Below are 16071 nucleotides of genomic sequence, written 5' to 3' on the forward strand. Positions count from 1 at the left end.
TTTAGTCTCTAAATGACTAATACGAATAAAAATAATGTAAAGTTTAGTCTCTAAATGACTAATACGAATAAAAATAATGTAAAGTTTAGCCTCTAAATGACTAATACGAATAAAAATACTGTGAAGTTTAGTCTCTAAATGACTAATACGAATAAAAATACTGTGAAGTTTAGTCTCTAAATGACTAATACGAATAAAAATACTGTGAAGTTTAGTCTCTAAATGACTAATACGAATAAAAATACTGTGAAGTTTAGTCTCTAAATGAACGAATAAAAAAATACTGTGAAGTTTAGTCTCTAAATGACTAATACGAATAAAAATACTGTGAAGTTTAGTCTCTAAATGACTAATACGAATAAAAATACTGTGAAGTTTAGTCTCTAAATGACTAATACGAATAAAAATAATGTAAAGTTTAGTCTCTAAATGACTAATACGAATAAAAATAATGTAAAGTTTAGTCTCTAAATGACTAATACGAATAAAAATACTGTGAAGTTTAGTCTCTAAATGACTAATACGAATAAAAATAATGTAAAGTTTAGTCTCTAAATGACTAATACGAATAAAAATAATGTAAAGTTTGGTCTCAAAATGACTAATACAAATAAAAATAATGTAAAGAGAGAGAGAGAGAGAGAGTTACATAAAAGTAATAATGATAAGAATGATATAGAAAACAAAGCAAGATGTGTTCGAGCTTTGAGTTTCCCCAGAACTAAAAAAAAATAGGCAGTGATAAATCTCAATGTGGAATATTAGTAAGTCACACCAGTTGAAAAATGATGCAAAACACTAACAACAAAAGACTGGTGATCCTAAATAAGAGTAATTAAGAATGACAAAATGTCAGACAAACAAAATCGACACCGTGTAGGTTACTAATCAACAGGTGAAAGCGGTGTAATGCGTGGAAAGCTCAACTAAATAACCAAACAGCAATGATAAGAGATCCTGAACGTAACTATGACTAGCAATAGTGACGAAATGTTTGATAACTGAAATTAGCTCTGTCTATGGTGCGTATAGTGATACACCGGGAGATGTCGTCCTTTGGGCACAGACAGTAAGATGCACAATAAGATATTAATGTTATGGGGTTACAGACCATGCATGTACTGTTGCCTGGGGTTATTTAACAACAGGGAAGGGGTGAAGCAGTGAAATACGTCATTGCATAATGGTGGCACTTAGCCCTCTTAAGACGGAAAATGCACTATATATATTGTGTGTGTGTGTATGTGTGTGTGTATATATATATATATATATATATATATATATATATATATATATATATATATATATATATATATATATGTGTGTGTGTGTGTGTGTGTGTTAAATATTTATGCGTGAGTGTGCTTGTAAATTGTATATCTGAATTCACTGAAGTCATGTGAGAAGGCATTTTTACTTAAGTCTCGTGCATGCTACCTTCGTTATTGCTGACAAGAATGGTTGTACTTTTTGTATACATAGAGATATGTATGCATGTGTTGTGTGTGTGGGGGGGGGGCGGTTGTTGTTTCTGCACGAGTTGATTGACCAACGTTTTAATCTAACCTCAGGTAACTTGGATTCCTTATTTTCTTTGGTTCAAGGAATTTTGGTGATTTGTTCTAAAGAATGTTCCCTATTTTAGTAAATAGAAAAAATTTGTATTTGCAGACACTTACAACGAACACACACTCAGTTCACGGCACACACGCACGCACACACACACACACACACACTCAGACCCCATACAAACAGCAAACCGTCACTCTTCTAAGTGTCACACTTTGCGAAAAACACACGTTTCTATTGATTCAGTGTGTCCTAAACAAGCAAGATTTTATCAGTGAATTGTTTGAACGCAGTCATTGAAGCCTGTGAAAATCGTAAAAATCGATGGCACATAAACGTCAGTAATGGTAAGTTCTAGCAGTCCCTCTGCTACTGAGAGCGCTTCTGCTTCACACACACACACATGGAGTTGGCCACTAAATTGTGCTTCGGGATCAGCATTTCGGCTTTGAGAACCTGTACACCATGAGTGTGTTCTTAAACCACGAAACGGCGACAACTGTCCTCAGCTTTTGCGTATCCTCCTGGTCCAACTTTAACCCCCGCTTTTCCATCTGCTGCTGGACGTAGTCGTTGTTCCTCGTGTTCACGTGGTTGTAGCCTCCCTGGCCTACTACCGCCCAAGAGAGGACGATACCTGTCAAGATAAATATGCAAGATAATTTGAAGCTGGTGTCCTTTGGAAGATTTGCTTCTCCGATGCAAGGGTTGTTTTCTGAGAACTTAATAGGCACAATATTACAACTTAACAGGCATTTAGTGGTGCTAGTAATCGGTGCCTCAATGTGTTCTTTTAGCATTGTGCCGCAAAGGCAATACTGTTCTTTGATATCAAGTGGAGTTTTTATTAATCTCTTTTGCTGAAATCGGTTTCAGCAGAATGGAAAATAAATTTCAATAGCAGCATAGATACAAATATTTTCAAAGCAGTTAGGCTACACAGCAGTAAGTGAGATAAGTCCTAATAAATAAATGCATTAATCATTCTTATTGACAGGAGCAGTACAGTAGAATCATTACTCGAAGTTTTTCGTATTGGCAAAGCTCCATAAAGTATCCTTACAAAAGTAGTCTAGCAAAAACGAAAAACAAATGTTACAGTAGCAACTGAAGAAGTGCAGTGGTTTTGGTTGATGGGCAGTCAAAGATAGTTTCTTGGGAGATTCTCTAGTTTCTCGATTTCTGGAATGCTAGCAAGTCAAAAACTCGAATGTGACTTGCTTAAAGATAACACTTGAGTAGCAAAACATATAGGTGCCTCACCTTTGCAGGCATATTTTACAAGATTGTCTATGAACGCTTGTTCTTTCTCCTGTGGTATGTGCTCACCCACTTCCAGACTTAAAACCCAGTCATAGCTGTGATCCAACTTCAGAGGGACTGAAAGATCCGCTGTGTGAATTTTTCCAGAACTCAATTGCTCAACGTTGAACGCAGAATCGAAACCTAATGGAAAAAATATGAAAGTGGATTTTTCTTTATACAAAATAAGATGTGACTGATAGTGAGCTTTGGATGAACGATGAGATGAATTGGTAAAAATGTGGTCATTACAGACACCAGCAGGTGGCTAAACTTCCCTGAAACAGATTGGTCATGAATGCAAACTATGAGAAATTTTACAGATTGGTGGACAAATATAGTATAGTGCCATTTGCCGTAAGAGATAAAATAATCAGATAAAAAGTAAGATTTTGACTACAAAGCAAAGGGGACACAATAGTCTAAGTCTTTGCATTCAAGACAAATGCTTTTCCAAAGCTGCACTTATAAGAGGACGGGGCATGAATTGCATTGTCGGAAGTATTCTTATGAATTTGTTTTGTAGTTTGGAATCCATATCAAAAATAAATTTGAAATGTAGCAAGTGTTCAAAGACCTGTTCTCCAAGAAATGTAGGAGACACAATATGGTAGCTTCAACTCCGGACAAAAGCACTGACTTTAAGAAAATATATTGAAAATATATGCTTTCAAATGTGACTGGAAGGAACGTGTCTTCGAGGATGCAAGGAAAGGCAAGAGGAACAAAATATCTTCTCTGATTCAGCATTTTAAGTAAGAAAAAAGTTACGATATAGAACTGATTACAAGTTTGGATCTGAAAAATTTGGACAAAAGCATGACTGTCAGGTGGAAAGAAATAAGACCAATATGATCTATATATATATATGGTTAACAACAGGCATGGTCTTGACTGTGTACCATGTATGATGTGGACTGTTCGCATACGGTGTATGAACAGGTATGATCTGGAGAGAGAACTATATGGTTGATTAGACCAAATGATCTGGACTGTGCACAATATGCTGTGAAAAGAACAAGTATTATCTGGAGCAGTGGTTCTCAACCTTTTTATTACCACGCCCCCTCTAAGAGCTGGTCCCTCCCTCCACGCCCCCCCCCCGTGCATCTATGAGTAAAATTCCCTCCCAGATTAGGAGGAAAATAAAAAAAAAAGAGAAAGAGAAGGAGTTTCGAGGGACAGGGAGGGTGGTAAATAATTACAAAATAATGGGAAGCCTAGCGAGTCTAACTAGCGTTAGAAGGCGATACTTTTTCATTCTTTTTATAAACTTCTGAATATTAGTTCCTCACTCTTGTTAAGAGAATAACGAATATAATTCTAGAACTTTTAAATTTTCCGTAGGCCTCGCGCCTCCCCTGGAAATTGCTGACGCCCCCCCTAGGGGGCGTGCCCCCCAGGTTGAGAACCACTGATCTGGAGTATGCAGCATGCAGTTGATAAAGTATGATGTGGACTGTGTGCCGTACAGGTAATAAGAACAAGTTTGATATGGACCATGTACCATAGAGTATATCAGAAAAGACGATCTGGACTGTGCACCATACACTTAATAAGAAAAGTATGACCTGAACTGTGCCATACATTAATAAGAACAGGTTTGATACGGATCATGTGCTATACAGTATACAAGAAAAGGCATGATCTGGATTGTGAGACATACAGTTAAAAGGAACAAGTATGGTCTGGACCATGTACCATACTATTGATAAGAACAGGTATGATCTGGACCATGCACTGTACGATGAATGAGAACAAGTATGATCTGGACAATGCACCCTAGAGCTGATGAGAATAGGTACGATCGCACTGTGCACCATACTGTATATAAGAACAGGAATGATTGGGATGTGCACTGTATGGTCAATGAGAACAGTTATACTGTGGACCACATGCCATGTGGTTGATAAGAACCAGTATGATTTAGATGATGCACCACGAGGGTAGGTGACAACGAACTGAACTGAAGTCATGGAAGGAGCGTGTAAAGTTAACATGTAAAGGTTTTGTGAGTTTTCACAGTGAAGAAAGTTAAAATGTGTAAGTGATGTAGGTGGGTGTGTCAGACCAAATCTCTCTGTAGAAAAGGCAGAAATGAGGCGATGGGAGCAAATAATAAAAGGGTCTGCTCTGTCCTTGACCACTACTGAATATTGTCATTCTTTCCTTTCGCAGTACGTTACATCCCAGTTTATAGTTCAGCTGGCAAACTGGCTCAGTGTCGTGGCTGAAGCAATTTCTTTTTAAATAGAGACACAAAAGCAGATGACATTCATCAAGGCGAATAGCAATCTATCTTTCTCTCTTGTAATTATTACCTTCCCATGATTTGATCACTTGAGGTTTTTCCAGCAAGTTAGCCGCCCTCATTTCCGTTTGGTATTTCTTCGTAAGCTCTGCTGCTTGTTCTTGGTTTGACGACTTTACTATGCTGTCGCCAGTTCTTAAGAAGCAGCTCCCATAGTGGCCCAATCCAGCGCCAAAATCTCCAACCGTAGAGTGGCCAAAGATCACTTCAAGGCCTGCGCACAGCTATGAAAAGTAGCGAAGAATAAAGTCAGGAAGTTTGAAACATTAGGCGTGGTTGTGAAGTGTAACACTACAGCAAATGGTATAGTTACTGGCTAAACGAGAAGTTTCAAATTTCCTTTGTGCTGTTAGCCTTCTTCAGAGTGAATTACAACACGATTCCTTCCTTAGCATCAAACTTCATACCTGTCCTTGGAAGACTCTCAAGCTAGGCCAGCATTCTTAAAGCTTTTGATTTGTCTCTTATTTCTAAGGGTTCGGAAATTTACAAAATATCTGGCTTATTACCCGTCCAAGGAGAAAATCACTCAAACATTCTGCATGAATAGAGTTTGGGTTCTTGTTTTGGGTTTGATTCTTGAAACCAGTCTATCATGTCTCTCTCCATCTCATACTTACATACATACATACATACATATATATATATATATATATATATATATATATATATATATATATATATATATATATATATATATATATATATATATATATATTATATATATATATATATATATATATATATATATATTATATATATATATATATATATATATATATATATATATATATATATATATATATATATATATATATATATATATATGAGAGAGAGAGTTAACAACAAATCGTCCCACCACCCCAACAGGGGTTAAGCTGCCGAGAGATGACAAAACCTTGTCTGATGCCAAATTTTTATTTCATGTGATAAACCTCGGATGAACCTTGTGTGCAGAAAACTTGCACATCATTAGCAGATTCATACACCTGCATATGAGGCTCAACAGTTACACACCAAACTCACGTACACATTGTGCCATTCAACTCTGTCTCCCACCTACTCTCTGGCTCCTTGGGCATTAAGGTACTTATTAGGTCTTCCTCTTCTCTGTCACCCTTTATTTTTCTATGTGAATGAACCATCTGAAAACACTTAAATCATCCTTTCAGGTACACTAACCTTTTTACCACTTACGTATCTCTCCGTGCTTTACCTTGTTGGTGCGTCACATAGCACGCTAGTTCATCTCACAGCTTCAACATTTCTTACCATCATTTGTGTTTAGCATCCACAATTCACTTTCATAGTTAGTTCAACAATTCTCTCATGCATTCCAACCTTGAGTTCCATGAAGAGTCCGACCTTTTTCTCTATTTTTTTGCACTTGTCCTGCTCCCTTCTTTGAATCACTTCTTTGAGGCCACCATTTTATACGTTTACTCTAAAATCTATATAAATCTTCCATTTCCAACCAACCTCTGTCCATACTAATGTTCATCGCTCCATCTTATTGGTTTCTGTGTACCAACAGTTTCTTCAGTTTCTTTTCAGTGTCCCCAGTCAGTACTGTATTGTCTGTAAGCACAGCCATCTTATACTCCTTTCATAATCCCTTTTCTTATCCCTCAGATTTGGCCCCTACATCCACCATCCTTCCTTTGACTTCATATATCACTCCATAAAAATTCAAGCAGCCACGGAGAAGTAGTAGGACCTTGTCTCTATCCCATTTTCACACCAGACCAGCAGTTCCCACCTACAGATTCTAACGCATGCATTGCTTTCATCGTCTGAACTTTGTTACTCTCAGTAACTTAAGTTCAGTACCATAGACCCGATCGTTCCCCACATCACCTCTCTGTCGAATCTGTCGTCATTTGTTAGGTCCATGTGTCCCAAAAACAGTTTTATCCCTTTACGCTCAAACTTATTGCAGAACTATTTCTTGACTAAGACCTGACTCACACACCCTCTTCCGTGCCTGATTCCATACTGTTATTCCAGGGGTCAGTTATCGTTTCTGCCTTCCCGGATTCTGAATTCCAGGGACCTAGTGTCTGTGCTGCATTCCCGGAGCCTGAGTATGTAGAAAATAGACGGCTACAGGTTACATGCTCGGATTTGTTTGACTGTTATTTTTTGAGGTGGCTTAGGATTTTGAACTTTTTCTGTCACACGTGTTTATTGCTACACCTAGCACCCCCAACTCTCTCTCTCTCTCTGCACTGAGGATGTTTGTTTGTCGTAGTCAGTCGGTAAATCAATCTCTGTGACTTTACTGTCTCTTTATTAGAGATGTTTCTTGTTTTGAGTTGAATGCTATTAAATCTGTCAAGTTAGTCAGTCTCTCTCTCTCTCTCTCTCTCTCTCTCTCTCTCTCTCTCTCTCTCTCTCTCTCTCTCTCTCTCTCTCTCTCAATCAGCTTTTATATATAACGAAAAGGAAAAAGGTGTAAGTCAAGACAAGATGACAGTGATGGAAGAAGCTTTGTGAAAAAATGAATGGGGCCAGAATAATCGTGTAACCAAATCGAATTCTTGTTCCATCTCTGCACATCCTGTGCCTTTGGAGTCTGGGGAAAGAAAAACGACGATGGAACATTGGCTGCCTCCAGTGTTCAACACTCTGGACACCTATAATTTTAAATCAGAATGCTTTACTTGATTTTTTCTACCTTCCTTTCGTTCCTCTTCCTGTTAATCGATATCATTGTGAGGGTTGGGAAAAATACATTCTTGAATCATTGAGAATATAGATCACAACTTCCTATTTCGTTATAATATCAAGTTGATTTTTAGAAAGATGACCCTATTTATGAACTGTACAACTCCTGCAGCTTCAAGCGGTTACTCCAGTACAGTACTCTTAGGCTAGAATGCAGCCCCTAGGTGACATTCGAGAGTGTCTTGGTATTCGGAAAGGCTACTCTCGCCTAAACCAGATAAGCAGCCACTCTTTAAAAAAAAAAAAAAAAAAATTAAACCCTATGGAACCGTCACACTTACCCGTCCATCCCATATGTTATTCCCCCCTTGAAAAGTCTTCGTGTCTTCGAGACAAAAGCCGCCCGAAGGAAGCACGCCCTTGGTGAGACAGGCCAGTTTGTTCGTTAGAGTTTGTATGAGTCCTTCCTTCTCCTTTAACTCGTCGTTCTTCTCCTGAAGTTCAAGTACGTCCTTTGGAAGATTGGAAATAGACAAATTTGAAAACATGGGAATGGATAGACGCCGATGAATTCAAGAGCTCTAGGCAAGATGCTGTGTGCTATCGTTATCTATGCTTTCACCCAAGTTTGTCTGTAAATTTGTTCACAAGGTGTCTCAAAAATGATGTTTGCAGATTTTTATGAACATTCAACGCATTCGGGTCGTTTCGGCCGTAAGCACGTTTACGTGCAGAATGGGCGCCGTGTTTAGTATACCAGCCCCTTGGGGATGTACGTAAAACATGAAATAATAATGGTAAATACCATGAACATAACGGTAAATACCATAAACATAACGTCTTACATTGTTTTGGATGTTACGGCCTAAAGTGACTTACTCATGGCTGGTAACAAATAAAAATAAAAAGGAATTGTTTTGAATGTAGTTTGATCTTTCTGAATTTGTTATAAAAACATTTTTAAGTGATTGAGAGTTTTGTCATTTTTGGGAGGATGGTCCTTTAGGGACCCTCTCTCTCTCTCTCTCTCTCTCTCTCTCTCTCTCTCTCTCTCTCTCTCTCTCTCTCTCTCTCTCTCTCTCTCTCTCTCAGCCAGACTGTATATATTTATTTCTTAAATTTTGAAACTGATACATTATTTTTTTTCATCGTGCATATGAGTGTAGTAAGCGAGGGTCTGTAGTATGTTAAGTTCTCAGATATCTTGAAATTCATTTTCAGTTACGCGTTTTCTTTATAACAATGATTAAAATCATTGCAACCTGTTTGAGGTCATTTGTCCTTCCTTGAATAGAACACTGTTATCCGGATTGGGTGTCTGCCTCTGCCAGAGATGTGTCTCTTTTAAATAGATTGGTTCGTGGTGGTGGGTTTCTGTTTCCTAATAATAGCAGTTATGACTTGGACCGTCGACCGATGTTCTCTTGTTTGTTCATTTTTCATTAGTTGTGTTTTAACAGAGATCTTTCACATTCACGATGGATCTCATCTCCTCTCTTCCCGCCGAGAGTAACCAGATTAGCTGAACAGCAGCACAAATTATGCAGCAAATGTGCCTCGCTTTCGAATTCCTAAGCTCCAGAGGTCCTTTATTCCTGATGCCGTTGGACGTGGAACAGTCTCCCTGAGGATGCAGTTAGGACCCCAAAAGTTCCAGCGAGGATGCAACGCATTACTACCATACAGCAGTTCTCTTCGTATCTTAGTAATTTACTGACATTTCTAATAACTGATCTCTTTCTCTATTTCCTACTACCTTCTATCACTTCTTTCAAATTGGAAGCTTGAGTTTCAGTGGCCCTTGTGGGCTTGTTCCACATGGATAGGGTTCATCTTCTGAATAATAATAATAATAATAATGATAATAATAAAATAATAATAATAATAATGAGCACAGGTCTTGCCTTCATCAAGGCGAGATGTATCACACGTCAGGATTACTATTATCATTTTCAGTTCCAGTGTGAAGTTCGATGATCTGTTCGAATCGAATTATCAGATTTCCATCGCATACATGCCATCGAAAACGAAATTCAGAAGCTTCTGAATGCCACGAATTCAGAAATCTTGAAAACAACTTCAAGAGCCAATTACTTCTTGATGCAAAACTCCAGATTATCAATATCGTACTTTAGAAACAAAAAAGGCTAGTAATAATCCGTTTTATATGTCCTGTGTTACAAAAAAATCAACTTGAAAATATAGTTGCAAGTTTATTATGAAGCCAAATTAATAAATATACGAGATCAGAGTTAAATTTAAAACCTGATATTACGCGCGACTTTAGTTAATCTATCCGACTATATGAATCATTAAATGACCTAATAAATCTCTTCAGTCTTTCTTATTAGCTTAACTTTTTTTTTTTTTTTAATTGCTCGCCGTTATTGGTCCCGTTTGTTTTACTGCAAGAAAGAAATCCTCGCTGTGGATAAGAACAACTGAGTAAATATTTTCTTTTTGTCGCATGCGACGTCGTGACGATCTCCCAGAGCCGCTGGCTCTGGGGGCGGTTCTCAGTCCGAATAGGAGTACGGTTCTCTTATGGTGAAAAGCTGGTGCTACACAGTACACTCATTGGGAAAGTGAGACAGCTACCAGCAACTGTAGCTTCTTCTTAATTAAAAACCTGGAAGTTCAACAAGTGTGGTCCCCGTATGGGGGTAGGGCCGTCAGTGCATCTCATGTGGTGCACTGTAGGCATGACTGAAGGTTCTTTGCAGCGTCCTTTCGGCCCCTAGCTGCAACCCCTTTCATTCCTTTGACAGTACCTCCTTTCATATTCGCTTCCATCTGACTTTCACCCTTTCCTAACAATTGTTTCATAGGGCAACTGCTCTGAGGTTTTCTTCCTGTTACACCTTTCAGAACGTCTTGCTGTCATTTTTCCCTTACAGCGCTGAATGCCCTCATAGGTGCCAGCGCCTGGCCTTTGGCTTAAATTCGGTATTCCAGTTCCAGTTCCAACAAGTGTGGGGTCTTCATTATGACTGTGTACACGTGACTCTACAGTCACCTCATTGTTAATAATAATAATAATAATAATAATAATAATAATAATAATAACGATTTTTACACAGACTACCAAAGTCTTTGGACTTCCTTTATAATTTTTGCTGTGCATTTTATTTGTGTTTTACAAATTGAAAACCATTAAAATAAGCATGGGCTTGCCTTTTGAGCCACCTACAAATTCAGCCATTTTCAAATGGGATGATTTCATTTTGAAGTTGTTTTCTTTCAAACCAATCTAATTTTAAGATCTTTTTAAATGTCCGAAATTGATAAGTGAAAGTTTTGCTTTTCGAAATAATTTACTTCGCAAAAGATTGTTTTGATAAAACATTTATTAAATTCAGTATTAGTAGCAATCTTTTATGTTTCTGAAAAAAAAAAAATACGTAAGCGAATAAAATTAGGATTTTTATAACTACAGTATATATATATATATATATATATATATATATATATATATATATATATATATATATATATATATATATATATATATATATATATATATCAATGATGACTATCATGGTCTTTTGTAGTATGGTGGATGGTACAAGGGTGATGCTTTGGAAAGTTTAGGTTCAGTGAAGTTTTCTAACGCTAAATTTTTAACACTGGACGGACGGGGGTTTTATTTTGGGCGCTGTCGCTGAGTTGCCACATGGTCCAAATTTTATCATAAAATTTTTGGGCATTTTTAATTGTTGTAGGAGACTGCATATTAGATTTCTAGGTTGCTTTGGGTAGTTTTTGTGTATTTTGCCTTCAGTCAAAGTATTACATACCGCATGAGGTTAGTCTGATCATGCAGCCAAGTTGACAATTTTGTTTTGTGATATCTGATGTTTTCTCTGATCACAAACTCTATTCCTGAGACTTGCGTGCATTAAATCATATATATATGTTCTAATTTGCTCATTTTATAGGAATACGAACTGGTTGCTTCGAATATCGCAGATGTAGCATGAGAGCAATTGGCTTTCAGTATTCTATTCATAGATCAATAATATACATTTTGAAATGTAATATTGTGGAAATGATTAGTATTTTGAACTCATTTGCTCATAAAACTTTCGTTGTCACTCGTGTTTTCATTCGTTTACTTCATAGTTTTATTGAATCATCGTCGAATTCCCACGATTGAGCGTGTGATTTCCAGTTTGTTTTTTAATTCCTGACTCACAAGAATACCTTAATATTTGTAATACTCACCAGCGGATTTCGAGGTGGGTTATATATTGTCTTTATTGAAGCTACGCAGAGAATTACTGATGCAGCAGCTAAAACACTCATTACCAAACGATTCTGAAAAAGAAGAAAAATGCCAGTGATGAACGCTTGCCTTCAAAGTGTGAAGGAAATACGGGCTTAAAAGTTTTCTGCGTTGCTTGTATTTCTACATGGAAGGAAACTCTGGTAGACTTGAAATTCTGGTAGACTCGTCACTCACGGCCAAACATATCACAAGTGTAAGAGCCCAAAAATGAGCGTAATCGGTTTCAAGAAGTTCGACCTTCCATCAAGGCAGGTACCGGAATACTGTGCCCGTTTTCAGAACAGTCGACGAGGGATGTGGATGTTTGTGCCCCGGGCAAAGGGACAAGATTTCGTGGCCATCCATTATTTACTTCAGTTCGCATTGTTTAGTAGTGTGTGGAATTTAAAAAGCCGTTTCTGATGGCTTCCTTTCATGACGAGAGGGCAGTTGACTAATATTAAACAAGGCTTTACGTCATTATGGCATTCCCGTTAAATATGTAACTTATTGAAATTTTCCTTGAGCGAAGGAGATAAAAGAATTAATGCTGTGGACTTGAGCCAAGGGAATGTTCTGTAAATAATGGGGTGCGGCATGGTAACGTTATGCTACCTCCGCTATTCACCTTTCTCGTGAATTTATAATAAAAAAAAAAAAGTGGTGGAGATAGGAGACAAGGCTTGATATTTCTGGAGAGGTGGGTGTTATTTCAACCCTTTGCGCATAATGTCCTCATTGTTTCTGATTTTCACATTCTTCTTCAGACCCATCTTTCCAGAAATACCAAACTTTAAATTCTGAAGATTATAGCATCATCATCTGCGTCCTCTCCAGTCTCAGTCGTTACCGCGACGTTGAGTCTTTCAAACATTTAGGAAAAGGGACCTCCAATTTATCTTCTCTGGAGTTGAAATTTGTTGAAAGACTGAGAAAGACAAGCAGAACAATGGTCAGGCTGAATGAGACTTGGAAATCGAACTGACTGAAATTACCCAGATGGTCGCGAGAGTACGAGGTGATGAAAAGAACGGGCGTCTAGTGCAAAGTCCAGGAGTCTGGTGCAAAGTCCAGGGACTTAGGCAAAGTCCAGGAGTCTGGTGCAAAGTCCAGGGACTTAGGCAAAGTCCAGGAGTCTGGTGCAAAGTCCAGAGACTTGGACAAAGTCCAGGAGTCTGATACAAAGTCCAGGGACTTAGACAAAGTTCAGGAGTCTGGTGCAAAGTCCAGGGACTTGGACAAAGTTCAAGAGTCTGGTGCAAAGTCCAGGGACTTGGAAAAAGTCCAGGAGTCTGGTGCAAAGTCCGGGGACTTGGACAAAGTCCAGGGACTTGGACAAAGACCAGGGACTTGGACAAAGTCCAGGGACTTGGACAAAGTCCAGGAATCTGATGCAAAGTCCAGGAGTCTGGTGCAATGTCCAGGAATCTGGTGCAAAGTCCAGGAAATCTGGTGCAAAGTCCGGGAGTCTGGTGCAAAGTCCAGGAGTCTGGTGCAACGTCCAGGAGTCTGATGCAATGTCCAGGAATCTGGTGCAAAGTCCAGGGACTTGGACAAAGTCCAGGAGTCTGGTGCAAAGTCCAAGGACTTGGACAAAGTCCAGGAGTCTGGTGCAAAGTCCAGGGACTTGGACAAAGTCCAGGAGTCTGGTGCAAAGTCCAGGAGTCTGGTGTAAAGTCCAGGGACTTGGACAAAGTCCAGGAGTCTGGTGCAAAGTCCAGGGACTTGGACAAAGTCCAGGAATCTGATGCAAAGTCCAGGAGTCTGGTGCAAAGTCCAGGAGTCTTGTGCAAAGTCCAGGAATCTGGCGCAAAGTCCAGGGACTTGGGTAAAGTCCAGGAGCCTGGTGCAAAGTTGATAAATGCTTACATTGGTCGTCTTTCTTTGTCATCTGTAGAATGACGGAATGAGGCCATGCATTTGTAAAAGAAAATGTTCTCTTCCTGGGAAATACATTTTAAAAATCCTTAAGGGTCCTTTTGAATTGCCAATTGACATGTGATCACAGGCAAAAAAAAGATGAAATCACAAAAGGGGTAGTAAGGCCCAGGCACAAAAGACAGATAGGGAGGTCAGGGGATACAAAGGAAGGGGTAGGACGTTGGGCTTTGCTCTGCATCCTGATAAATTATGAAAGTGGAAAGTAGAAGTAGGAGTCTTTTTTTTCAATCAGTATAGAAAGCGAGTGCCATTATGTTACGCATAGTGAATAGGCTTCGGCTTGGACGAACCACGGCTGATGGTGTGGAAATTAAGCAAGAACGCCTGATTCCAATACCACCCAACACTGACCCGGCCCAGGTTTTTGTTGAACATTACTCTAGTCTCCGCAACAGCAACAGTCGGAATGAGTTCGCCCGTATTATTCTAGACAACAAAGGAGAAAAAATTGTTACCCACAAAGGAGAGTTTCGTTTATATGATCGCATGCTTCTGAGCGGATACATTTGCTATATGTCTTCAAATTGTATTGCTTGAAGAAGTACCAGTGTCTATCTTTTTAGGTATGGTTATGCTTTCATCATAATTTATCAGGTTGCGGAGTAAAGCCCTATGTGTCCCCTGACCCCCATATCTGTCTCTTGTGGCTGGGCTTCACTAACCCCTTTTGTGATTTCATCACTTTTTTGCCTGTGATTTCCGTCCTTCTTTTTGCAATGGCAACGCCCTAGATCGAAAAAGTGTGGTAACAAATGAATGGTGTTTAGGTTTTAGATATAGTTTTGTTAGACCTATGCGGCTCCTTCGTGCTTATGGTCAGTTGAACTTGTTTTTGCATAATTATAAGTTTTATATATTTATATATATATATATATATATATATATATATATATATATATATATATATATATATATATATATATATATGTGTGTGTGTGTGTGTGTGTGTGTGTGTGTGTGTGTGTGTGAAAACTAAGGTAGGTCAACGATTGCAAAAACCAAAACAGCTTACGCAAATTCAACGTATGTGATAATTTTTAATTAGGACTAGACCACCCATGACCCGTCGGGTCACTTTTTTAGTTACTGCATATTTAACAAAGGCCCATACCCATAACCACATCCATACCATACCTATACCCATACTCATACCAATACCCATATCCATACCATACCCATATCTGTACCATACCCATACCTATGCCCATAACCATATCTGTACCATACCCATATCCATACCATACCATACCCATACCTGTACCATACCCATAAAAATATGCATGCCCATACCAGTATCTGTACCATACCCATATCCATATCTGTACCATACCCATATCCACAGGTAAATTAACCCTAATATTAATAGTCAGCAAAAGTTCCCTTTTACCTTCCAGTGTGCAAACAAACGAATGAACAAACATTTCAGAGTTTTAGCATTATACGAGACCATCCGTGACCCACTACATTTTTAACAAAAGGTCCATACCCGTATCCATACCATACCCATACCCACATCTGTATCATACCAATACCCATATCCATACCATACCCATACCCACATCTGTATCATACCAATACCCATATCCATACCATACCAATACCTCTACCTCTACCCATACCCATATCTGTAATATACCCATACCCATATTCATACCATACCAACAACCATATCTGTATCGCACTCATACCTATACCCATACCCATACCCACAGTATATCCATTCCATACCCATACTTATACCCGTACCTATATGCATACTCATACCCGTGCCATACCCATACCCAAACCCAAACCCATATCCGTACCATACCCATACCTATACCCATACCCAAATCCATTCCATACCCATACCTATGCCCATTCCCAAGTCCATTCCATACCCATACCAATACCCATATCTGTACCATACCCTACTTATACCTATACCCATACTCATACCAATGCCATACCCATACCCATATCCTTACCATACTCATACCCATATTCATACCATACCATCCCCGTACACATACCC

General features: G+C 38.6%; 1 protein-coding gene across 5 annotated transcripts in view; it reads right to left on the minus strand.

The window, feature by feature from the left end:
* Positions 1–1300: 1300 nt before the first annotated feature.
* Positions 1301–16071, minus strand: part of LOC136829808 (uncharacterized) — a 31795-nt gene continuing 17024 nt past the window's right edge. For 4 of the 5 annotated variants that reach the window (XM_067088765.1, XM_067088772.1, XM_067088779.1 and 1 more), the window contains 5 exons: positions 12074–12166; positions 8191–8361; positions 5193–5406; positions 2833–3015; positions 1303–2206 (listed from right to left, as the gene is read on the minus strand). In XM_067088765.1, the coding sequence (XP_066944866.1) occupies positions 2004–2206; positions 2833–3015; positions 5193–5406; positions 8191–8361; positions 12074–12166 (864 nt within the window). In that variant the 3' untranslated portion in view covers positions 1303–2003. Of the gene's footprint in view, positions 2207–2832; positions 3016–5192; positions 5407–8190; positions 8362–12073; positions 12167–16071 lie in introns of all 5 variants that reach the window. The other variant, XM_067088756.1, reaches the window with a different exon arrangement.

This window comes from Macrobrachium rosenbergii, chromosome 4, assembly GCF_040412425.1.
Source record: "Macrobrachium rosenbergii isolate ZJJX-2024 chromosome 4, ASM4041242v1, whole genome shotgun sequence".
Classification (NCBI taxonomy): Eukaryota; Metazoa; Arthropoda; class Malacostraca; order Decapoda; family Palaemonidae; genus Macrobrachium; species Macrobrachium rosenbergii.